Raw genomic sequence first — 24,943 nt, 5'->3', positions numbered from 1 at the left:
CAGAGATCATGCAGTTGTTTTATAAATTACCTTACAATTAATGCATTAGCAAAGAAACAAAACTAAAAGTTAACATTTTTAGTCTTTTAGCTTTTCAATTTTAATTTGATCCCATTTAGGCCTCATAAATAACCTGCATATAATGATATCCCATGAAAAGACAGGCACAGGTCAAAAAGACTAAACACAGCTGTCACTGGCTGTTGGTATAAATTTGTAGGTCATCTTTAGAGTTGAATCAAGGCTGTGTGTCATTTGTGAGTGTTATGTGCTTAAACAAAATGAATGAGCAGTGTTAATGTATCGGTGCAAAAGTGGTTAGATTGTAAAAACAGACATTTTAGTCAAAATGTATAAATACTTTAAAGTATGTTCTAGTATATGCACATACACTTAATCTTACTGCAGTTTCTTGACTGAAGAACCAAATTGCTAATTTTTCAAGGATTTTGGAATAAATATTCACCAGGTTATTTTCCTGCCATCAGTTGAACATGAACTGAATGTTCTGCAGTTGTTTCTAAACATTAAGTCTTCTATGAACAGCTCCATGGATAATTGAGCACTGCCTGGGTTTTGTTCTCTGCTTACTAGAAAGAAAAAAAACAAGCCAAGCAGGAATGAACTGTTGAAAAGGTTAAAGTTCTGTCAGCGCTGCTCAAATTGGAAACTTGAGAAACCTGAATGTTTCCACTCAGACTTCAAATTAGCTCAGTCTAAAAGAAAAACACATAACCCTAAAAGGTAATAAGCAAGAAGTTGCTGAAGAAGCTCATTAATTTCTGAAAAAGTAATTCAGTCCTGTTGGTGTGGCATGCACTTTTAATTTTCATATCAGTCTCTGATCTCAGCTAATGTTTAGATTTTTAGATTTACATCGTTTTCTTCATGTAGTTTCTGTTCCCATCTATAAGCATTACTCTGTATCTCAGTGTTACACGCTTCATCTCCTTTAAACCCCTGGAGGAAAACAGTGTCAGTGTTATATTGAGGTTTCTGTTCATATCAGGCAGACAATACAGTTGAACGACGGATGCTAATGTGCATCGTAGTGGCTTTTAAGAATTTGTTTGGACAGGTCAGAAGTTGAACAACCCCAGCAGAATGAGTCAACATAAAGAAATGCATCAGCAAAGTGCTGCAAGTATAAACACCCAGATGTTGACAGAAGATAAGCAGCAGTTCCTCATACTCAAAGTCAAGTTACAGGGTGAGTTCACCCAGAACACAAAGGATGGTTGTCATGATGACGTGTTGCCGATAGATAGAGGTTTGGCTTGGTTCACTATCATCATCAGACTCTTCCTCACTCTTTACTGGAACAGTGCAGTTAAAAGGGTTTATTTTTATCTTTCAGCAGATTTTGTTAAGATAGTAAGAGGGTCCATGGTTACCACTTGTATCAACATGACAACTTTTTGTCAGTTATTTACAAATAATCCACCAACTGAATAAATAAACCTAACAATGCAAATATTGTGGTTTTGTATTAATAATGTAAACTTAATCTTACTGCAGTCCACACTAATAAGCCCAATAAAGACTTACCAACAATACCTGACTCACTGAGTCAGGAGCATTGGAGACAGCTGTTTAACAGTAGCTGATGAAGTATCATCCAGAGGTCATGGCAAGGGCGTAGATCCCATCTCATTATTGGGGAGGACCATAAACAGGAAAATTTCTTAAGACCACTTTTGGGGTGGGGGGTCGCAAAGTTACAGTGAAATGTAACGTAAAATGTGGTTTACAGAGTTTTTAAACCACATTCAAGCTGCAGGACCAAAAATGACTAGTAATGCACATCAAACACGTATTTTTCTCAGTAAGCAACCTATTGAGAAATAAAACTAAAACTCAAATGTTGCTTCTATACGAGTTTTCTTCAATCTCACTGATCTCATCTCTGCTACACCTTTACAAAATTTTAAGGTTCTAAATAAAAAAGCTTCAATAAGTAACTATTAAAATTCCTCAGAAACATTGATTTATTGAAATGGCTCCCAATACAAGTTATGGGCTATTTAAATTATAACTTCATATAACTTATGCTTTATTTTAAAGCCTTTTTTAGTTTTGCCATGCTCAACAGGTAGATAGAATTGAATATCTGGGAGGTATTATAATTAAACTTAACATTTAATTATAAATTATAAATTATATAATTATAAACATTTAATTATAAATTTAATTATAAATTAAATGTTAATTATAAATTAAATGCACCAGGGTTTATATAGAAAAATATTCAGATTTTATTTTCTTCAATGATTTTTTTGGGGGAGGGACAGTTCTAGACTTTTCCAAGATTGGGGGAATCCCCCGATTCCCCCGGGATTTACGCATATGGGTCAGGGGTCAATGGGCATGAGGCGAGGCAAATGGTAAAGTCTGATAATTACAAAGGACTTCACACTGGAGTCAGTCATTCACCAATTAATACACACATTCACACACTGATGGTGGTTAGCTACATAGTAGCCACAGCTGCCCTGGGCAGTCTGACAGACTGGTCCTACTCTGACCACATCAAAGGTATATAATCATACATGCACAAATTCACAATTAAGGAGAATTTAGAAGCAGCAGTTAGTGTAATTCATAAATTAATAAGAAAAAATTATAATACTTTCTGGCCTTAGTTTGAATTGGCACACTTCTGTTTACCTTTAGCTTGCTGCTGGTACACATGATTCAATAAAGAGTTTTCTATTCCAGCATTCTGGTCCTGTTTGTGAACTGTGGGAGGAAGCTGGGGTACCTGGGGAGAACCCACACATGTAAGAGGAGAACATGTAAACTCCATGCAGAAAGAACCGCAGGGATTTGAACTCAGGACTTTCTTGCTGCTAAACAACAGGGCTACTAAGTGTGCTACCATGGAGTCCTAATGTGGCACCAGACTGACCAGTGGATTTAGTGGAATTTTCCCCTCGATGTCAGGTTATTGGAAACTGGCGTTAGAATAACAACAAATGACTCAAGTATTTTGGCTTCACTGAAATTGAATGTAAAGTAAAACACAGTGAATCACAGATTCAGAACTGCACTCCACAGTCAACAACCAACTCAGAAACATTGGTTTGGAACATTCTGCTTGATTTAATACCGCAGTCCGGCTAATCCATGTGTGGCTACTGTGTTTATCTTGGTCATCCATGTTAGATGCTCCTGATCACCAAGGGCGGGTGCTTCTGTAAACCTGATTCTGCTTGACCCATTGCGCAGTGGAGTAGTTTCCTCCCACTGCCCATGACCAGTCTGTCTGACTGGTCATGGGCAGAAAGGTATTATCTTTCTCCAGAGGTTTGCGGTTGCCTTCAGATGAGCTCTGTTTATTGTCCAACACTTTGGTCTCCTCTGAAGTTGCATGGGCCTCAGAGGCTGAATCCAGGTGCTTCTTTGTGCCATCTGTGGTAGTCAGGCTGTAAACATCATCACTCTGAGGTCCAGGCGGTGCTGCCAGGCCAGGCGTTGCTCTGCTCAACACAGAGACAGTACTGGGGTCATTAGGGTAGAGGGAAAACAAGCAAGCTGTTTAAATATTTCCATGTGCCATCTGACAACTTCAATTAGATAACTGCCGCAGCATAAATAAAATCACTTTTACAAATTCTGTATTTAATAACCTTATTGAAATGATGGGAGATATGAGGAATGCTCCTTTAAGCTCTCAGCCAGCTGAAGGGTGTGTTCTGGCCAAGGCGTGTCTGGCCTTGAAGGCAGGCAGAGACATGCCAAGAGCAAGACACAAACATTCCTTCAGGAGCTTGAGCTGTAGCCTTAGCTTGTTTATGTTTTGCTATGAATGGAGCTCCACAGATGCAGATTTGTTTGCAGTAGCCAATGTCACCAGCAAGGTGATAGGAGCCCAAGCTTAGTACAAGACCTGGATTTATCACTGTCTGCAAATTATAGGGAGGGGTCTAAACCACAGTTTAACACTGTACATCAGGGGTGCCGATGTTGCACAGTGGAAAATATGATTGTTTAATTTTATTTTTGTTGTGTTTTGCATGTTCGGATTGTTTTGTTTCTTGTTTTCCCCTTTGACAACCCAAACGCACTAGGCTGAAAGCCTAGTGCGTTTAGGAGGCGGAGCCCACTGATTGCGTTCTGTAATCAGTGTGCTCAGGTCTCAGAAGAAGCTGATTGAAGTCAGAATAAAAGGAACCTGGAAGAAGGGGAGGTGCGTGTAGACCGATCCTGGGATTGCCAGACGGATGCGCCGTCGAGCGAGGGGCGGAAGGAATTTGCACGCCAGGCGCGAGGCGCCGAGAGGTGGGCCAATGGCTCAGTGGAGAGGATCGGGGCAGAGGGGAACCTGCCCGCGCCTCTGGGTCAGTCCGAAGAGGGGCGTGGCATGCCGGAGAGCGGAATGGTGCCGGAACGTCGCAGAGTCAGCTGAGGATCTGCAAGTGAGCGCCTTATAGGCAGATTGCCGTCACCTGGAGCAGCTTGATGAGTGGAGCCCAACTGGCGACCTGGGATTGGTGACTTCCTTTAAGGACAATTATTGGACTTTGGATTTTGTAAAGAAGACAAGGACTGCTTTTATTTGTTGCTATTAGAAAGTGACCCTTTTTGTAATAAAATATTCTAAATTTGATTGTTCCGTTGGTTGGGCTTTTTGAGTTGTTTGCTCCCCTTGTATAAGAACAAAGCGTGGGGCCATATTGGTCACACCCAAAGTCGGTCCTGGAGGGCCAGGATCTTACATGTTTTAGTTCTCTCCTTGGTGGTAATAACTTTCTCAGCAAGTCAAAATTCTTCTTGGGCTTCTAACGAGCCATCATTTGATCCAGGTGCGTTAAACCAGGGAGAGAACTAAAACGCGCAGGATGCCGGCCCTCGAGGACCGACTTTGGACAGCCCTGCTGTACATCCTTATACCTAACTTTAGCTATAAGTGTCCAAACTTATTCCACACACAAACTGCAGTCTTTTTCTGTTGACATATTTTTGCCACATACACTTTCTCTGCACACGGTTTGGGCTTTGTGATATAAAGACAGTAAATTTGAGTGACTAAACCCAACAGTCAGAGCTGTAAAGTACAGTAAATGTCCACTCAGTGGTGTGTGTATACTTGCCAACCTGTGTCCATTTTTCCAGCCCAGTGCATATGTCTGATCTGCCATTGGTGTCCAACCTGGAGGCAGTGGGTATATTTACACATCAGAAGGCTGAAAACTCTGGAAGACCAGTTCTGACAACTTATATAAGTTTATACAAGGGCTTTTTTTTTTTTTTTTTACATTGCCTCATCTCTTTTTTTTTAACTTTTCCTTATGCATTTCTGCCTCTTTATGCAAATGAGCAGGGCGGTGCCTATTGGTTGGTTAGCATTAAACTATACTTAGCATCAACAAAGATGGCCAGCAGTTTCAGTGACCTGAAGCTTAGCAACTTTATTAGAAAATAATACTATAACTCCTGACTTAATTATTTTTCGTGTGGATGCTCAGATAGAATGCGTGTTTCGGTTTCATGGACTCAAATGTTGACTGTTAGGTTTTTCATAGTTTAGATGAAGTGGCCGCAGAAGTTGAAGCTTTAAGAGCCAGAAATGCATAAGGAAAAGAAAAATAAGACGAGGCAATGTAAAAAAAAACAACAAAAAAACAAATGCTTTTGCGCTGTATAAGGACAACGCGAAAAAAGACATACACATTTCTTGACAAAAACACGTGTGTAAGAAAAAGGAAAAACAATATATACGTATTTATATTGGGGGAAAATGAAAAAAATGTTTTAATCGTTTGCAGTATTTTCTGATTTGATGCTATGGCAAATACAATCACTCAGAAGACTACCAGCAGAAATGCACTGACTGTTTTCATTGAAAGTAAGCCACAAAAGATGATAAAAGGATCTGGAAAGTTGAGTGGAAGGAAAAAAGTGTGGCATATCTGAGTTTTCAAATTGAAAACTCAGACATGCCCAAATGACCAATTCAATCTGACCAAAAATATGATCAATTCTGACATAGTTCTAACTATGTCAGAATTGGTCCCCCATACAAAACCACCAGTAGGACCATTATACATTGTACATATAGTTTTGTTTTTTTTTCCAAACAGGGAGTCACTAAGAGTGACTCTAAGGTGCAAAGTTGCTATGATGAAAATAAATTAACTCAATAAATATTGGTTACAAAAACACTTCACACCTTCCAGCCTCAAAATCTAAAAGCCACAAAAAATGTTACAAGTATTTACATTTCATGTTATTGAATTGTTGGAAGTGTAACTTATGTTTTACATTTTTAGACACATAATCAGTTACTGAAACATTTAAACTCAATCAGGGTTCAAGTATTCAAAAGGTTAACCAAAAATTCCCAAAACAAAAAATAGGAAAAGAGACTGAGTTATTTTTGTTCGCCTCACAAATTTGCTGAGGAGCGCTTGATGCTAGTATTTCCAGAAGATCAGTTTTTGGAAACCTCAAGTCCTAAAACATTCCCAATGAGATTTAGGTGAGGGAAAATTGCCGGATGGTGCAGCAAAGGGATGCTATTCTACTAAATTTCTTTCTCAAACATACAAATTCTGATGCGAGTCTCTGAGGACACACAGGTCTTTACAGGCTGTGTAGCTTTTCATCTCATCCAGAAAAGATTATAACTGATTCTGGACCAAAGACAATGACGTCTGTCTTCTCTGCATAAAGTTGAAAGAAATCCTAATCTACTCACTCATGAATAGTTTGGATACAATAACTCAATGGCTATGGTAATGTGAACCTGAAAACCTGGATTTAATTACTAAAAATCTCCTGTAAGTAAAATTGTTTAAACTCAACTTTTCAAATGGCTAATCAAATCTTACCTGAGTTTCTGTCCAACAATCCAGCATGTCTGATGTCCATGTGTCTACTGTACAGGCTGGATCTGGCAACTAAACCCTTTTCGCTACTGGAGAAAAAAGTGCACAGAAACCAATGATACAAACAGAATGGTGACAAAAAGCCAGGAAAAGCAAGGGTACTAAGGGATGGGGGGAAGCCAAGCAAAAATAAATAACAAATAAGAATAAAAAAATAACTCAAATGTATAAAACTGAAAAAACAATGGTTTAAACATAAGCTCAGGCAATTATTTATATATATATATATATATATATATATATATATATATATATATATATATATATATATATATATATATATATATATATATATATATCAGACACTGAGGACTACCTGGGAATACCACAAGCAAATGGCAACCTCAATGAGGTCACAAGGAAAGGAGACACAGCCAAATATCTCCAACGAATAAGGCAAGTCCTGAGAACCAGCTCAATGGCATGAACAAGGTCTGTGCGATAAACAGCTATGCCTTACCAGTAATCAGATACCCTGCAGGAATAATTAGCTGGCCAAAGGAGGAGATAAAGACTCGGAAACTACTAACCATGCATGGAGGGTTCCACCCCAAATCCTGCACCCTGAGACTGTACACGAGCCGTAAGGAAGGAGGCAGAGGACTAGTGAGTGTGAGAGCCACTGCCCAGGATGAAACATCCAAGATCCATAAAGGACAAGGACAAAGCCTGAACAGATGATGTGCTCAGCGAATGTTTCAGACAATGGGGAACAGAGGACGAGGTGCTGGAGGTACCGTCATGGGAGGACAAGCCTCTACATGAAATGTACCACCGACAAATAACTGAAGTGGCTGATATCAGAAAATCCTACCAATGGCTGGAAAAAGCTGGACTCAAGGACAGCACAGAGGCCCTCATCCTGGCTGCACAGGAACAGGCCCTAAACACCAGAGCAATAGAGGCTCAGACCTACCACACCAGACAAGACCCAAGGTGTAGGTTGTGTAAGGAGGCCCCTGAGACAGTCCAGTACAAAACAGCAGGGTGCAAGATGCTGGCAGGGAAAACGTACATGGAACAACATAACCAAGTAGCGGGCATAGTGTACAGAAACATCTGTGCAGAATATAGACTGGAAGCCCCGAGATCAAAGTGGGGAACACCCCCAAAGGTGGTGGAGAATGACTGAGCTAAGATCATGTGGGACTTCCAGATCCAGACAGACAAAATGGTAATGGAGAACCAACTGGACATTGTGGTGGTGGATAAAGAACAGAGGAAAGCCGTTGTGGTGGATGTAGCAATACCAAGTGATTGCAACATCAGGAAAAAGGAGCACGAGAAACTGGAGAAATACCAGGGCCTCAGAGAAGAACTGGAAAAGGCCTGGAAGGTGAAGACCACAGTGTTGCCTGTGGTCATCGGGGCCCTCGGGGCAGTCACCCCCAAACTGGAGCAGTGGCTACAACAGATCCCAGGAACAACATCAGACATCTCAGTCCAGAAATGTGCAGTTCTAGGCACAGCCAAGATACTGGAGGAGAACCCTCAATCTCCCAGGCCTCTGGTAGAGGAACCGAGCTCAGAGGATGAGAGAGAGAAACCACCCGCGGAGGGTGAGAAGGGAATTTTTTTTTTTTATTATTTAAAAGATTTTTTTTTTGGATGGTCTCTGATGACACACTCCTTCAAAGTTGCATGGCAGTGACAGGGTTAGCGGTCTTTTAAAATGATCATTAAAAAGTGATTTCCAACTGTGATCACACTTTTCTGTAGTCCTGCGAATGATTTCTATGGGGTGGTAAAAAGAAGTCTCCCCATACTTTACACAAGATATGTGGCTTGTATACAAGTATGGAACACTGAACCACATCTTGGTCATTTCAGAGTTCCTGAGGTAGTTACTAGAGTTTGGTTGTGATGTTCATAATTAAACCTGGAGAGGGTTTATACTGTGTCTCATACAAAATGATTAATTTTGTATGTATTGCCACAAAAAGCAAGGTTCTAACCAACAACTATGTCTGTATGATTGGCACCATGTCAAGCTTGCTCCATATATGGATTGTACTAAGCCAGGGATGCCCTTACTGTTTGTGGTGTAAAGGAGAAGTCATGGAGGGAAATAGGGAGCCTAGATTTAAAACCTCAGGGTCTAGTTTTGTCTTGCTGCAGAGAGAGCAGATTTCTTTGGGACAACAGATAAGGGATGAATCAGGCTTTCCTTCCTGAACTTGTTACCTCAGAGAATTAATCCTCAACAAGCAGACACCAACTTTTAAGGATAAAAAAAAAGAAGCAATCTGGAAAAAAATGATTTTATTTCATTGATACAAGTTCATGTGCATTTGAGTTAAAACCAAAATCCAATCTCAGAATTTAATGGATTAAAAAAAGACAAGAATCATTGGTTCACTGTGCTAAACTTAGAACTGAAATCAATATGGGAATTTGTCATTCTATTCAGGTGTGAGTCAAATCCTTATTCTAAAACCAGCAGCTTTTCTATTCCTAATCAGGAAAAAAACAGCATCAATATCAAGCTAAGACAGTGGAGCCGTTGTTTGAAACAAACATCAGTTCCAGGGTGGTTAATTAAAACCCAGCTGAGATCTACTGAGGGAACTGTAGATGAATTACCAGAAAGACATGGAAACGGTGTTAAAAAGAACAAATTATGTAGAATGGGTGAACAAAAAAATGATAGAAGACAAAAGAGAGAAAGAGATACACTATTACTATATCAGTTATCAAATATGACAAACAAGGTGATCATGTCACCAGTCTCAACGCAGATCTGCATAGTGAACTAGCGGAAAAACAGATTAATGGGAGGAATTGTATCCATCTTCAAATCCAAACCAAGAAGCTTTTTACACGCAGTCATTGCTGCGTGTCCAGGTGCCCATAACATCACATTATAAATCCTAATCATCAAAAACACAAAACTGACAAATCCAGTTCTGTTTATCTATGTATTTAACATATAAAGCCTTGTTTATCATGAAGAAGGAATCTCTGTTTGGATTAGTTCGATTGGTGCATGTTTTCCACCAATGACTCTTCGCTCTACATGCGATGGAGCATGACATGAGTCTCTGTTAGAGAATTGAGTCAGTGGCCTCCTATCCATAATGTGTGACCCAAAAACAAATACATCCACCAGTAATGTTCCCAACCTCGTAAAGCCTCTGCATACTCAGCAAGAATTCAATTTATTTTCTAGAGCAGCAAGAAAAAAATGTTTGTCATTCTGTTACAGTCATGGCTTTGCAGTTATTTCCTATCATGGCTCCCCTTGGGATAATAATTGTTTTCATGCCACACTCAATTTAAACACTACTGCGAATCTGACAATATTTAATAATTTAAATGTACTAATCACTGGCTCCACCATTCTATGACCCAATTATCCAAACAGCTGAAACAAGTTCATTTTATTGTTTTAAGTTTCCAAGTTCAGTTTATTAACTCAATCAGTAACATTTAATCAAGACTGCTCAGTCTGTGAGATTCTCAACACACAAAAAGTGCAAATTATTCACTGACAACTGACAACGCCACAAAAAAAACTCAAAACATTTTCCACACAAAGAACAGAACATTCAGTCCGTTGCAGTATTACGTTTTTAGACTTGTTTATTTTGCAATTAATAATAAGTGATCAATATGGTAGATTAGCTACTGCTACGATAAGCTTATCTAACACCGTGTTGGTTGATTAGTTGCAACTGAACCGAAACACAGAATTTCACATCACATCTACATGTTAAGGTTGTCAAAGTCAGATAACTTACCTCTCCCTCGCTATTAAAAAAAAACAAAAAAAAAACAAAAAAACTTTCATCTGGAGGATCTGTAGTGCCCCTGCTCAATAACTTTGTGTAACAGGGGAGCCTGTTTGGAGGGTCACCAAACAGGCTAGGACCGCCTCTGTCTATAGTTTGCCTATAGTTTTTAAACTGAATGGAAAAGTTATCAATATTTCTCCTTACAAAAAGAATCTGAGTCAAAGAATCTGTATTGGCTGCTTCTTACTCCTAACTTTTTTCTAGTCGCACATTCAAATGTGACTGCAACAGCCGTCCAAATGTTGTCTTTACAGTATGTATGCAGATTATGAAAGCAATCCATCTGCTTTCTGAAACAATGTAGTACCAAAGCAGCTTCATCGTATTTTGAGCCATAGTAATAAAGTAATGGCACATTACTTTACAGATAATGTAGAACAGAGTGCATTCAGCTCTTACTTGCTACGTCTTGTCCTGCAGCAGTCCATCAGAGGTGAATGTGGGCTCTGCTCCCTGCTGTCTCCAGCAAACGCTGGATGTGTGACACATGGAAGCACCCTCCTGGGAGAAGAGCCTGCACTGGGAGACTGGGAGCACTGTGAAGATACTGAGCGGTGAGGGGACAGAGGAGCAGCAAATGGCCAAGGAAGTGTCCTCTGCTCTTGGCGTACCGCTAGAAAAAAAAAAACAAACAAAATTTTAATTTTAAGCAAAAAAAAATATATATCTGATTATGGAGAACTTGGAAAACAGTGAAATAATACCTATTTAAGTTTCATGGCAAATTAATAATCTAAACTCAAGTTAAAAGCCAAAGAAGGATTTCTGCAGTTGTTGTCCGTGAAAAATTATAAATAGAAAAAGCTGTGTGTAAAAAACAAACATTGTTGTTGCTTTCACAGGGTTTCACAGGCCAAATTCACAACACATCACCGACTGCAGTTTACTGGATCATCACCAAGTTTTAAAAAGCCTAACCTGCTGTTTCCAATGTGGCTGATATCAATTTGATTTTATAACTTACTCTATCAGGTGTTATAAAGTCACAATACACCATCAATGTTCCATTGAACAATGCAAACTTGTTTTAACTGCACAAAGTAGTACTCTCAAATATAAATGTTTTTTTTTTCTTTTAGAGGGACCCCTTCAGTGAAAAAAAGTATTAAGCAACATAAATATTTTATGTTATATTTGTAATCCACAGCTTTACACATGAATGATTCAATAGCAGTAAGGAACTGGAATGAAGTGGGCCTGCAGTATTCAAGTGATCTGCAATGATAAACTGAGTTTTTCAGCCAAAACTTATAGATAACTAACATGATGGTTTACCTTCTCTTTCCATTAAAGAATAAGGCTTAATATCTCCATCAGACTTTTTTACTCTTCTCAACTGGGGCACTGTAAAAAACAAAATGTACGCTCAGCTCTGGATGGAATTCAATGTCTTCTTTATTTTCATAAATTAATTTTAATACTTACCAGCAAGGCAAAAAGATTAAAATGCATAAAGTGACCAGTTAAAAACCAGATTGTTTTTGTAGCACTTTGACATTAACATGTGAAGTGCATTGTAAGTAACATGTTTATTATTATTACTACTACTATTGAAAAAGTTGTTCCATCTGTCCAATTTCATTAAGTGCCATTGACATATTCATACCCAGATAGCACAGAATGATTGAAACAACATTGAATCAATGTCAGCCAGAAACATTGAATCAACGTTGAACGCTCACATTGAAACAACATTGAAAGTGGTCGGTGACTTGTATGTTGAATCAACGTTAGGGTTTCAACCATAACTGACATTATATCAATGTTGATTCAACCATCATCTGTATGTCAACTTGTATGCATATTTGTGTTGATAGTACATTGAATCAGTTATGAATCAATGTTGATTCTACATTATATCAATGTTGAGTCAACCATCATCTGAACGTGGATCTGCATGCAGATTTGTGTTGATTCTACATTGAATAAGTTAGGAATCAATGGTGATTCAACCATCATCTGAACGTGGATCTGCATGCAGATTTGTGTTGATTCTACCTTGAATCAATGTTGATTCAACACTCATTTGACTGTGGATCTGCATGCAGATTTGTGTTGATTCTACATTGAATAAGTTAGGAATCAATGGTGATTCAACCATCATCTGAACGTGGATCTGCATGCAGATTTGTGTTGATTCTACCTTGAATCAATGTTGATTCAACACTCATTTGACTGTGGATCTGCATGCATATTTGTGTTGATTCTACATTGAATAAGTTAGGAATCAATGGTGATTCAACCATCATCTGAACGTGGATCTGCATGCATATTTGTGTTGATTCTACATTGAATCAATGTTGATTCAACACTCATTTGACTATGGATCTGCATGCATATCTGTGTTGATTCTACATTGAATCAGTTAGGAATCAACGTTCATTCAACCATCAGCTGAACGTGGATCTGCATGCAGATTTGTGTTAATTCTACATTGAATCAATGTTGATTCAACACTCATTTGACTGTGGATGTACATGCAGATTTGGGTTGTTTTTATATTGAATGAAAGCTAAGGATTTATGTACATTTTACATCTGATAGGTCTACATCATAACATGCCACTAAAAGTTTCTTCACTGGTGTTAAACACTGTATTATTGGCAGATGATGCGTAAACCGTGTACAAAAGTTTATAAATGACAACATGGGTTTGATTTAACATTTTATTTAAGAAAAGAGGGACAGATCTTTAAACATATTTGATTCCTTTTTGACTGTCAAAACAACAGTATGTTGTCCACAGAAGAACAGAGTCCATGAAGTTAAGCTTTGTACTGTATGAAGTAGGGAAACAGTACAAGTTGTGGTAACCCCAGTTTGACTCTGGTTGGCGTCACTTTGATTCCTTGTGATGTCTTCCTCTCATTCTGGCGCATAATGAAGCCACTTCTTGACAATTTTGCTGCAGTCCTCAAGAGTCAGCTTTCGGTCAAACTGCAGAGCAACAGCTGAAAAAAATAAAAGTGAGGAAGGTGCCAGTTAGAAATATGATAAACATTTGAAAAGTTCTGAAACACAATGAAAGATTAAACAGTGTACTGGTTACAGGTCTGAGAACAAATACAAACCATATAGTTCCCCATGTGCACTCACTGTTAAATTAATATCTTAATCTTTCATTAATATTTATCTTAATGTTTACATATACAACTGCATTTACCCATCAAGCTGCAGTATAGTGTAGGATTTATGATATTGATATTAAATCAATATTTAAAATAAAGGGCTGTTTATCAGAAAACCTAACAATAAAACTCAGGGAGGATCAGGTTTATTTAACACACCAGAGACAAATAAATCGAACAAAAGGTGATTTATAGTGTAGTTGGAAAAATTATAATTTATACAGAATAAACTTCCATCAAATAGCTGGTTCAATCTTCCAACTACAAATATTTCCAAATAAGTTGATTAAATTCCTTAAAAAGTGTCTATATGCTAATAAAGATCCCACACAAGTAACAATAGTCCAGTTCAATTTAACCAGTTACCAATCCAAGGATCAACAGACTGAATCAGTCATTAGCAGGTTTAGTTCAGTGTTTCACCTGCCTTACATGTTAAGTGTTTCCCTTCTGCCTCACCTGGATTGAATCTGTGGATGATTAACAACCTTCTGCACTTCTTGATGGCTGCAGACGGTCATGTAATCATCCAACTCAGCTGTTCTGGTACAGAGGCTCATTTAAGCACGTCCCTAAGCACATCATAATAAAAAGTTAAAAACAAGTGATTACTATCACAACAATTTAAAGCCCACCTGGACCAGCCAGCCTTACACTTCCTTGTCCACCACATGCTCTCCCAGACCAAACAATAGGCCCCGCCCTATTTTAAAAACTCAAATCCCACAAAATCTCGCAGGATTTCATACTTAGGCCTGGAGTGGTGGGTAGGACGAAAATAATACAAAAGGAGACATGACCTCAATTATTAAAAATATCCGTTTTGCCCCAAAATAACCAGGATTACTATGGGCACAAAACAATGCCCTTATTTTTCAATAAACACATTTAAGATCAAAGTAATATTGAAAAACTTACCATAAAAGTGCTCAGCGGAGAATTCAATTCAGAAGCCGGTAGCAAACAAGCCAGCAGCAAAGTGGCTTTTTGGTTGGGACAAACCACAAGTGTAAAATTGGGGAGGTGGACTGTACAACTCCTAGTACAGACTTGTAGATGTTTTTGTGTCAACACATTATGCACAGTAGTAATAATATTTACAGACAAGTAAGAAAATGTACAGAAAGGAATCACAACCCACTGTTCTCAACATGTAGTGCTTAATTTGAAACATGATTAACCCCCACCTAGTAATAAAATGTTCTGACCCAGAGCTCAAGGAGGGGGAGGGAAGAAGGGATGAGAGGGGGTAAAGAGGAGAAGGTTGGGAGGAGCGGCTGGGTGGGGGAGGCTTGGGAGGGAGTAGGGGGAGATGAGGAGGTGATGAGGGCTGCAACAAACTGCCCAGATTGCACACAACGGTAAATAAACGTTGAATTATAGTCAGAATGGTTGATTTTTGGTTGAGGTCAACAACTGATGGTTGATCAACCATCAAACAACCATCCACCTCCAGCCAAGTAACCAATGTTGAAACTGTCATTGAGTCAATGTTGTTTTGTGGTTGAAATCTAATGAATGAAATGCTAATGTCTGATCAACGACTGACCAATGTTGAATCAATGTTGAATCAATGTCAGCTCTTTTGCCACACCCCTTCCCCTCCTCTCCTCCTCATCAGAGCTCTGGGTCAGAGCATTTTATTAGTGAGTGGGGGGTATTACATTCTAAATTAACCTCTGTAAAGGATAGTGGGTGAAGATTCATTTCTGTACATTTTCTTTCTTTTTCATAAAAAAGTCCTACTGACCATTTGTGTGTGATATATTGACACAAAAACATCTACAACTTACTACAAGGAGTGGAGCGGTCCACCCCCGCCATTTACATGAGTGGGGGTGGCGGGTGGAGGGAAGGGGGTTGGGCGTTTGAATGGCAGGCGGTGGTGAGGGGTGCAAAACACACCTGAACACTTTGATTACTAGTTTTTCCCCAAACCTTATCCTCAAGGCAAACTGACCTGCATGCTTTCAGTTCAGCAAAACCTTGTTAATCAAATGTTAATTAAAATCATGTGTGCTGAATTAGGGAAATGACTAAAACTTGCAGGGCAGTATGCCTGGTGCCGGTGCTGAAAAACACTGGATTCGATGTGGCATTTCAATCAATGAATGTTAATTGGCTAGAATTGAATGGTTGTTTGATGGTTGATCCAGCTTCTGTCGTTGACCTGAACCATACATGCAGCCTTTGTGATCATAATTCAACATTAAATTAACATCGTGTGCTATCTGGGTAGTTCTTCCCCAAACCTTGACGTCAATCAAACTGACCTGCGTTTTTTCAGTTCAGCAAAACCCCGTTAATCAGACTTCAATTAATATCATGTGTGTTGAATTAGGGAAATGCCTAAAACTTGTAGGGCCTGGAGGACCAGTGGTGAAACACACTGGATTCGACGTTGGCATTTCATTTATTTGATGTCAACCACAAAACAACATTGATTCAATGACACAGTTTCAACATTAGTTAATTGGCTAGAATTGAATGGTTGTTTTATAGTTGATCCACCATCAGTTGTCGACCTCAACCAAACATGCAACCTTTGTGATGATAATTCAACATTGAATTAACATATTTTCCAACAAGCCAACAGCGAAGCAGCTGTGTGTTTGGGACATCCCACTCATGTAAACGGTGGGGGTGGACCGCTCCACTCCTTGTAGTAAGTTATAGATGTTTTTGTGTCAATATATCACACACACACAGTCAGTGAGAATTGTTATGAACAAGTAAGAAAATGTACAGAAAGGAATCACCACCGACTATCCTCTGCAGTGGTTAATTTAAATGTGATAACCCCCGCTCAGTAATAAAATGCTCTGACCCAGAGCGCTGATGAGGAGGAGAGGAGGGGAAGGGGTGCGGCAATACATCTGACATTGATTCAATATTGATCAGATGTTGATCCGACATCAGCATTTCAGTCATTAGATTTCAACCACAAAACAACATTGATTCAATGACACAGTTTCAACATCGGTTACTTGGCTAGAGGTGGATGGTTGTTTGATGGTTGATCCACCGTCATTTGTCGTCTTCAACCAAAAATCAACCATTAATCAGACTTCGGCATTTCAGTGATCAGATTTCAACCACAAAACAACGTTGATTCAATGTCACAGTTTCAACGGTTTGATTGGATGGTTGTTTGATGGTTGATCCACCGTCATTTGTCGACTTCAACCAAAAATCAACGATTCTAACTATTTTTCAACGTTGATTTAACATCATGTGCTATCTGGGTACTTAAGTCAAACACCAGCAGTAGAAGAAGCTTCTGAGATGTACAATGCAGATGTTACATCAAAAAAGATATTCTGGGAAAGTGTGTATTATACTTATTCTATTCAAGTTATTTTTCTGTTCTTGATACAAAGTGCAAATAAAAAAAAATTGTAGCCAATTATAAGGGAAGAAAGGGAACAACATGATGATGCTGAGGAACATGAGAAAATGAATAAGCTCCTCCTAAAAAGCTGCATATACTCTAATCTGTAAGGAAAAACAAAATTGTACCTAGAAATTAGGTAAATTTTTTAGGTTAAATTTTATTTGGAACTGAAATTAAAGCAAAAATTTCTTTTGAGTTGTCATCAAATAAAGACTGTCTTACATTAGCGGAATGGAAAAGGGAAAAAAAAGTTTATTCTAATCGTGGTGAACAAAGGTAAATTTAAATAATAATAATAATAATAATAATAATAATAATAATAATAATAATAATAATAATAATAATAAAAATAATAATAGAGTAGAATAATAGAGTACATTGAAATAAAGATATACAGACAGAGGAAAAATTGAAAGCAAATGGGTTTGTCACATTTAGAAGGTGACCTTCATGCTCTGTTCATGAGTGAAATGTTACAACAGCCATAAAAAAATAAAATGGTTAAAAATTACCTGCTCTTTTGTGGAAGAAGTCCTCAAAGGCAACAAAGTTATTGACCTGCACATAGTGATAAAAAAAGTCACATCAAACAATTTAATGTTTATTCTGAGCAGGGGCACAGTATAGGGGGGAAAAGTGATGACAATTCCAAGGGCCCTTGACCACAGGGGGCCCCCCACAAATTATTTATTATTATTATTATTACTATTATTATTATTATTATTATTATTATTATTATTATTATTATTATTATTATTATTATTATTTTACATAACTCCTGATGATAAAATCACGGAAATCAGGAAGCTTCTTGGGTTTTTAAACCCTTTGAATAAAAATAGTCTCAGAAAACTGGGTGTTCTCTTTGATAGTTCTTTGTCATTGGACAATCACTAAAATTGTTAGTTTGCAACTGTTTTTACTATTTAAGGAATATTTCGAAGCTGCAGGCTATTTTATCACACAAGGAATTATAAATGACTGTCCATGCTTTTATTTCTTCTCGTTTAGACTACTGTAACAGCCTTTTCGTGGGTCTGAGTAAATCCTCCATGACTTCCCTTCAGTCTGTGCAAAACGCTGCAGCCAGGCTTTTAACTAGAACCCACAGAACAGATCACATAACTCCTGTTCTGGCCTCTCTGCACTGGCTCCAAGTGTATTTTAGGAAACATTTAAAAATTTTGGTTTTAACTTTTAAAGCACTTCATAGTGAGGCTCCCAAATATATAATGGACCTTTTAAAACCTCTCTGTTCATCTAGGACTCTGAGGTCTTCTATATCAGATGATGCTGTCGGTGATAGAGCATTTCAGGTGGTGGCCCCGAGGCTCTGGAACTCTCTACCTCTATCAATTCGCTGCTCCGAGTCAACTGACGCATTTAAAAAAAGTCTAAAGACTTATCTCTTCAGACTGGCTTTTGGTTAATTTTGTTAATTGATTTTAAATTATTTTTATTATTGATGTGTTTCCTTTGTTGTAAAGCACTTTGTGATTTTTATGTCTGTGAAAGGTGCTATATAAATAAAGTTTACTTACTTACAAATAGAAAAAAATAGGGGTCCTGTCAATTACTGTTATTGTATTTTTTTTTTTAATTTTTAGCAGTAAAAATTAAATGTTACCCCTCCTAGACCAAAAAGCACACATCCATATTTGCACTGAACCCCCCTCTCCCCCTCGCCCCCGGCCCCTGTATTTGCACTAAATGGTTCGTTCCTGCTTGGAGCGCTTGATGGTGACGGTGTTCAGCAGTAGTCAGTAGAAGACAAGAATGACTGTGGCAGCTACTATGCTGCCTAGAAAAATAATAATGTCAAGTTTTCAAAAAAATAGAGATATAAGAGAAAGAAAAAGACAAGAGTGTCTATTTGTAACAATTTTTCTCCAAGAGGTGTGTATACTGTGTGAGATTATCAACCATTCAGCAGAGTTAGCTTAGCTACAGACTACTGTTTGCCTCCATAGCATTTAATGAATTAAGGAAAAGAAATACCAAGATATTCATATATTTAACTTGTCCCTGTACCTTTTACCACACTGACAACAGGTTAGTCAGTCAGCAGCTGCTCTAATCCCTGATACCAACATTAACCCCTTACCCCCATCCCAGTGAAAAAGGTGAGCAAAACTGTGTTCATGACAACTTAGTCTGCATCATTTCAGGGAATCTATAGGGATTTCTCTGTGTCTTTGCTCTTTTTACAATTACCCAGCAAAAACAATATATTTGTTGCTGACAGAAATTCAAACAATCTTTATAAAATGAGAAAAAACTGTCTCCTGTCTGGCCAGTTCACACAGCCAGTTAAATTACAGTTATATGTTACCACATCCCTCCTGACCCGTCCTCTCCTAAGTGAAATTAAAGCTGCAGCATGTAACTTTTATAAAAAAAAATACTTTTGTACATATTTGTTAAAACTGTCATTGTGTTGTGACAGTATGGCATGAGAGATAAATTGTGAAAAAATGATTTCCTCTGCCTTTTCCCAGTGCTATCTAGAAACAACCGATCAAAGGCAGGAGGCAGGTTTTAGCGCTGTTAATCACAATCTCACGTGGCTGCTTATCCTTCCTCCCCCTTGCTCTGTGCTATGATGCAACTAGCATAGCAGAGAGCTATGCAGATTCAAACTGTAAAAGCTCAGTTTAGTTAGCATAGCATAGCAAACCAATGACGGCAGATAAACAGTTTTCCTGTCACAATGGTGTTTCTCCACCATTAGCATATTTAGAAGTGAGTGAACGAGGTTGATTAACAGCACTAAAACCCTCCTACTGGTTCTGACTGGTTGTTTTTGGTCAGAACGTTGCATTACTTTAGCTAGCAACAGTAGGTCAGGGAGGAGGTGGAGGAGATTGATTTTTTTTCAGATTATCTGTCTCATAGCAAACTGTCACGACATGGTGACAACTTTAACAAATATGGACAAAACATTTTTTTATTAAACTTACATACTGCAGCTTGAATAAAATGCAACTACGTAGCATTTTTTTAGAAGTCTGGATGGTTTTATGTATATTTTGCATGTTGTCTGTGACTGTTGCAAGGGGGAAGAGACATTTCAATGAGATAAAACTAATAATAATAATAATAAAAACAATAAGCAATTTATGTGCTGTATTTTATGTGGACTGTTGCAGGTAAAATTCACTAGCAGTAAATATTGTGCTAGTATCAGTATTGGACCAAAGAAAGCAAGGCAGTTGCAAGCCTTTAAAATTATGATGCTTTTTATGGATCAGATAGACTCGAGAAACTGTAACAGTAGTTGTGCAGGGGGTGCTCAATCTATTTTTTTTTTTGTCATGGGGCCCAAGATTCCTGGCCCTTGATTCTGAGAATGGCACACTTATATCACAGGATACATTTAATGGGGCTTCCAGCAGCTGTCGGACAACAAAACACCTCACAGATATTCCAGCATGTTCACCTCCTGAACTAAATCAGATTAACAAATTAGTTGAACTTAACTGTAAGTTTCAGAAATAGATTTATTTACTTGATCGGCTTTCTAGTTTATGGGCTTCTGCCAGATTATATCAGTCTGTTTAGAACCTTTATGGACAGAATGTCTGGGCAGCCATGGTGCTGAGGGGTTTCGGTTTGGTGGTCTCAGGATTGGGTCTCTGTTTTTTGCTGTTGGCTTCATCAGATTGTGATCTCCTAGAGCTTAGCTTTACACTGCTTAGTGTAAAGGAGCCTTGATGCAAATCCAGTATCTTCTGCATCTCAGAACATGGTCTTGGAAAGCTGGAAACTGGTAGAGTGCTTCTCCAGGTTTTGGACAAGGTCCTGCCCCAAGTCAACCAATAAGCGAGTGATGTGGGCACTCTACTGACTGGTTGACTGGTTAGTTGACTGGTTGGTTGACTGGTTGGTTGACTGGTTGGTTGGTTGGTTGATTGGTTGGTTGGTATGTGTGTGTGTGCGTGTGTGTGGGTGGATGTATGGACGGACAGACGGATGGATGGGCAGGACTTCAATGATGTCATTAATGTGGCACATCAATGTGTTGAGCAATGATGTATGAGATTTGATGATGTATCAGGGAGATATGACTATTCCAATAACCTAGGAACAATTTTGGGCGGAAAAAGAATAATAATAAGAATTCCTTCAGATACAATAGGCCTTCCCAACGCTTTTGCTGCTCTGCCTAATAAAACAGAAGACCATAAAAGAGATATTCACAGGACAGACATGACAGGTCTCACCTGAGGAACGCTCTGCCTCAGATTGTAATGCCTAGCCAGGAATGCCAGCAATTTGGTGGAAGGTCTGTCATATGCCAACAACACTGGCTCCACGTTCTGATGCTACAGCAATGAAAAATGGACAATAACAGTTAGTCTGTAGCAGAAAACTATTCTACAATAATAATCAGAGGGATGTAATTTTTTTCAGAATATATGTAAGAAGTTTACACATATTTACTTAGTTCTTGATAGAATTGCATTAAAAATGCATGATTTAGGTCAAACATTTTAGATATACTCCAATAAGCTTCTCCGCACAGTTTTATGGACTTTTGACCCGTTCTTCCTGACAGAACAGGTGGAACTGAATCAGATTTGTAGGCCTGCTTGTTAGCTCATGTCTTTTCACCTTCCTACCGCACAGAGATCAAGGCTTTGTGATGACCGCCCCAACACATTTTACCTTGTTATCCTTATACCTCTTTCCATACCACTTAGCTTGGTTGTATGCTTGGGTCATTAACCAGCGATCAAAGCTTTAATTTTCTAGCCTTTTTCTTGAGGTGCTGCTTTACTATTTAAACATTTATTTTGTAAAGAGCCCAGTCCCTCACGCAACAAAATACCTACACATTACGGTTCTGCCCCCATGATGCTCTCAGGTAATCTACATTATTTTTCTTATGACTTCTAGAAGTAACCTTCTAGGTACAGAGGGATGAGTTCCACAGACTTCATCTGTATTACCATAAGATCCGCAAAGTTTAGAAAGTCTGCAAAATATGTGCAAAACAAAATCTACTACAGTTGCACAGTTGAAAATCATTCAATCAGTGATCCAAACTCTGGTCCGTTGGTGACCACCACTACAGTGTGAAGTTAAGTCTTTCACATAAATTATAAATGGCAAATAGTAAACAACTCATGAGAATACATGTAATTCAACACAGTGTGAGTCAGTTGCAGCATACAAAAAGGTTTAAGAATTTAGTTACAGTATATATGCATGAGACAGCCATAGTTAGTGCATATGTTCTTCTTCAGCTGGAAACAGAACATACACACTATCCAAGCAGCAAAGTGATTTTACTAATCAAGATGATAAACTTTTCTTGCACTTCATAAAGTGGAACTGTTCGCATTTATGTCAGTGTTCCTTTCTGTGTAACCCTCTCTTTGGGACTGTTTTTTCTCATTCCTGTTGAAAATGATTTTGTTTGACCAATATTTGATCACCTAACTATGTCTATTTAAATAAGTCTGGAACAACTATTGGCTAATTAGGATACAGAATGAGACCTGTTGATCCCCCTGCTGGCTCACATGCATCATTCCAACTCTTATTCATATTTTATTACCAGATTTTTATGGCGTAACATCTAGAAGCTTTACCTGTAACATAAAATTGAATAGTTCTATCCCATAGCCATGTCGCTGTAAGTTTTCTGCAATGTAGAAATCCAAAACACAGAGTGGCTCTACTTCGATGTGCACACCATTTCGATCCTAAAACAAATAAGAGTTAAAGAACTGTGATTTGGAATTAGAAAATGAATAACTGTATTAAAATAAAGTTATAGACTCACAAGCAGAAATAATTTCTTGTAGCCAACCTTCAGAAATCCCACAACCACACCTCGTCCTCTGTGTGTAAAATACATGAGAGAGAACTGCTATGAGTACAGAGGAACATAAGACATGTGGGTCTGGCATCAGCATAGCTGTCAATAGAACCAAACTTCAACATATTTTAATGTAATTAACATCATCTTACAACAAAAGTCACTTTAGGCCAGATTTCAAGTCCCCACAAAATGAAATGTGAATGAGATTTTGTGGGGAATAGATTATAGATTAAAATCCATAAGCGTACTTATAGATTGTATTCTATAAGTACGCTTAGACTGTTGAGACTGTGTAGATTATTCCCAGGGAGTCAATGTAATTCAAATAAATTCTACCAGTTCTAATAAGAAAAATAGAAATATGTCCTAAGACTTTGTTCAGACTGCAAGATTTGGAAGAAAGAAATGAGTGAGAGAAAGAAACACATTAAATTTAAATGTTGTTAACACAGAACATGTTCTACTTGTTCCATGAACATGTATGAACATGTTAGTCCATGAATCAATAGTGGAAAGGAAGTGAAAGCAAGGACGTGGGGTTTACCGGCTGCTCTCTCCGTCCTTCATCAGGTACAGCTGATGCTTCTGGAACTGCAGTTTGGAAGCACTTGTTATAGGAGCTGGGAGGTCTTGGGCCTGTAGTACCACCAAAGAATAAACATGATTACATTCAAAGATGTCCATAAACTTTGCTTTAAGCGTGGTGCATGCAGTGATACCAAACTACATAGAAGCATATTTGCAGTGAATCTGTTGTCAGTATGTGATGTGGGAAACCAGTTTTGTAAGAAATTAGAAAGATTTTTGTTCATCAGAAAATCCTTTTACCTGACCAAAAAACATCAACCCCAACAATCCACTCACACAAAACAGACAGGAACTCACCTTTGCTGAGGCTTTCCCAAGTTCATCAAGAACTGTTGCAATTTTGACCCGAAGATCTGGCCTGTGAAGTTCCACACAGCAAAACAAACATGGAGAAACAGGATTCAGCTTCTATGCACCACAAATATAGAATAAACTTCCAGAAAACTGCAAAACAGCTGAAACACTGAGTTCCTTTAAATCAAGACAAAAAAACCCACCTTTTTAGAGTTGCTTTTGAACCACAAAAAACACTGACCAACATATTTGATGTGTATGATTTTAGTGATGACACTCATTAAAATATGTAATGTCTGTTGCCTGTATGGTGGTTTCTTTATAACTTTGCAATTTTGTATTTTTATGTAAAGCAGTTCGAACTGCCTTCCTACTGAAATGTGCTATATAAATAAACCTGGGGGGATGGATAGATGGATGGATAAACAGACAGATAGACAGATTTTAATGGTCAAGTTTCTGAGATCTTCAAGAACTGCTGACTACAGTGCAGACTTTAAAAGAAGGAGATTCAGTCGAGATTTCCTGAAGCCAAGTGAGCAGCACAGATAAACGGAGCAGTTATTTGCGTAAACACATAGTCATGTTTTAACCTACTTTTCTTTAGATTGGCGACTTGCAATAAGATTCTGGTCCAGAATGGAGATCCTCTCAGAGAATAACTGATTAATGTCAAAAGGAAACTCCATGGCGCAGGCTTGCTGATAGCTGTGATATACTACAGTTCAATGCTGAAGGAGGTTAGCTAGCTGAGAGGTTTCAGTCTCACTAAGCAACCACTAAACAATTTAGCGAGTTACTTCAAAGATGTTCACTGCTTAACGAGTTGAAACCGAAACACCACAACCATTTAAGACTGCAATTTCTAATTCTACAAGAAACTAAATAATGCTGTTTCATCTGCAGGCGTTATTTACACCGCTACTTCATTGTGTCTCTAAGGCACAGCGTCACTCCCAGTGTTACCGTAATAAACCGTCAGTTATTTAAAGCATTGCCCTTGTTCTATTTTTGCAGACTTGCAA

The 24,943-nt window shown here is 38.3% G+C and overlaps 1 protein-coding gene and 1 long non-coding RNA gene across 3 annotated transcripts; both read right to left on the bottom strand.

The window, feature by feature from the left end:
* Positions 1-880: 880 nt before the first annotated feature.
* On the bottom strand, positions 881-24,931 carry atat1 (alpha tubulin acetyltransferase 1). Of its 2 annotated transcripts, XM_088010029.1 has the most exons (12): positions 24,516-24,929; positions 23,922-23,982; positions 23,581-23,672; positions 22,998-23,055; positions 22,804-22,917; positions 21,430-21,531; positions 17,719-17,764; positions 11,960-12,028; positions 11,084-11,297; positions 6,834-6,919; positions 5,098-5,152; positions 881-3,479 (listed from the first exon to the last, which is right to left on the bottom strand). In XM_088010029.1, the coding sequence occupies exons 1-12, from the start codon at positions 24,605-24,607 to the stop codon at positions 3,176-3,178; spliced, it is 1,293 nt and encodes a 430-aa protein (XP_087866155.1). In that variant the 5' UTR covers positions 24,608-24,929; the 3' UTR covers positions 881-3,175. The 2 variants fall into 2 exon arrangements, with proteins under 2 accessions (XP_087866155.1, XP_087866156.1); XM_088010030.1 differs by lacking the exon at positions 11,960-12,028 and having other exon boundaries at positions 24,516-24,931.
* On the bottom strand, positions 13,337-14,721 carry LOC148156342 (uncharacterized). Its single transcript, XR_015764594.1, has 2 exons — positions 14,272-14,721; positions 13,337-13,635 (listed from the first exon to the last, which is right to left on the bottom strand). It is a non-coding gene; the product is annotated as an uncharacterized LOC148156342 (long non-coding RNA).
* Positions 24,932-24,943: the final 12 nt, after the last annotated feature.

This window comes from Poecilia mexicana, unplaced genomic scaffold (assembly GCF_051168715.1).
Source record: "Poecilia mexicana isolate PSO_F unplaced genomic scaffold, ASM5116871v1 scaffold_11, whole genome shotgun sequence".
In the NCBI taxonomy this organism is placed as follows: Eukaryota; Metazoa; Chordata; class Actinopteri; order Cyprinodontiformes; family Poeciliidae; genus Poecilia; species Poecilia mexicana.
The sequence above is the reverse complement of the archived record's forward strand: the minus strand, read 5'-3'. Positions and strand labels throughout refer to the sequence as shown.

Excerpts from the sequence above, each read along its gene's own strand:
- atat1 (XM_088010029.1), bottom strand. The coding sequence starts at position 24,607 with ATGGAGTTTCCTTTTGACATTAATCAGTTATTCTCTGAGAGGATCTCC. Across the intron at positions 23,056-23,580 it reads AAGGACGGAGAGAGCAGCCG|AGGACGAGGTGTGGTTGTGG; the intron begins GTAAACCCCACG and ends TTTTACACACAG. Across the intron at positions 17,765-21,429 it reads TGAGGCAGAGCGTTCCTCAG|GTCAATAACTTTGTTGCCTT; the intron begins GTGAGACCTGTC and ends CACTATGTGCAG.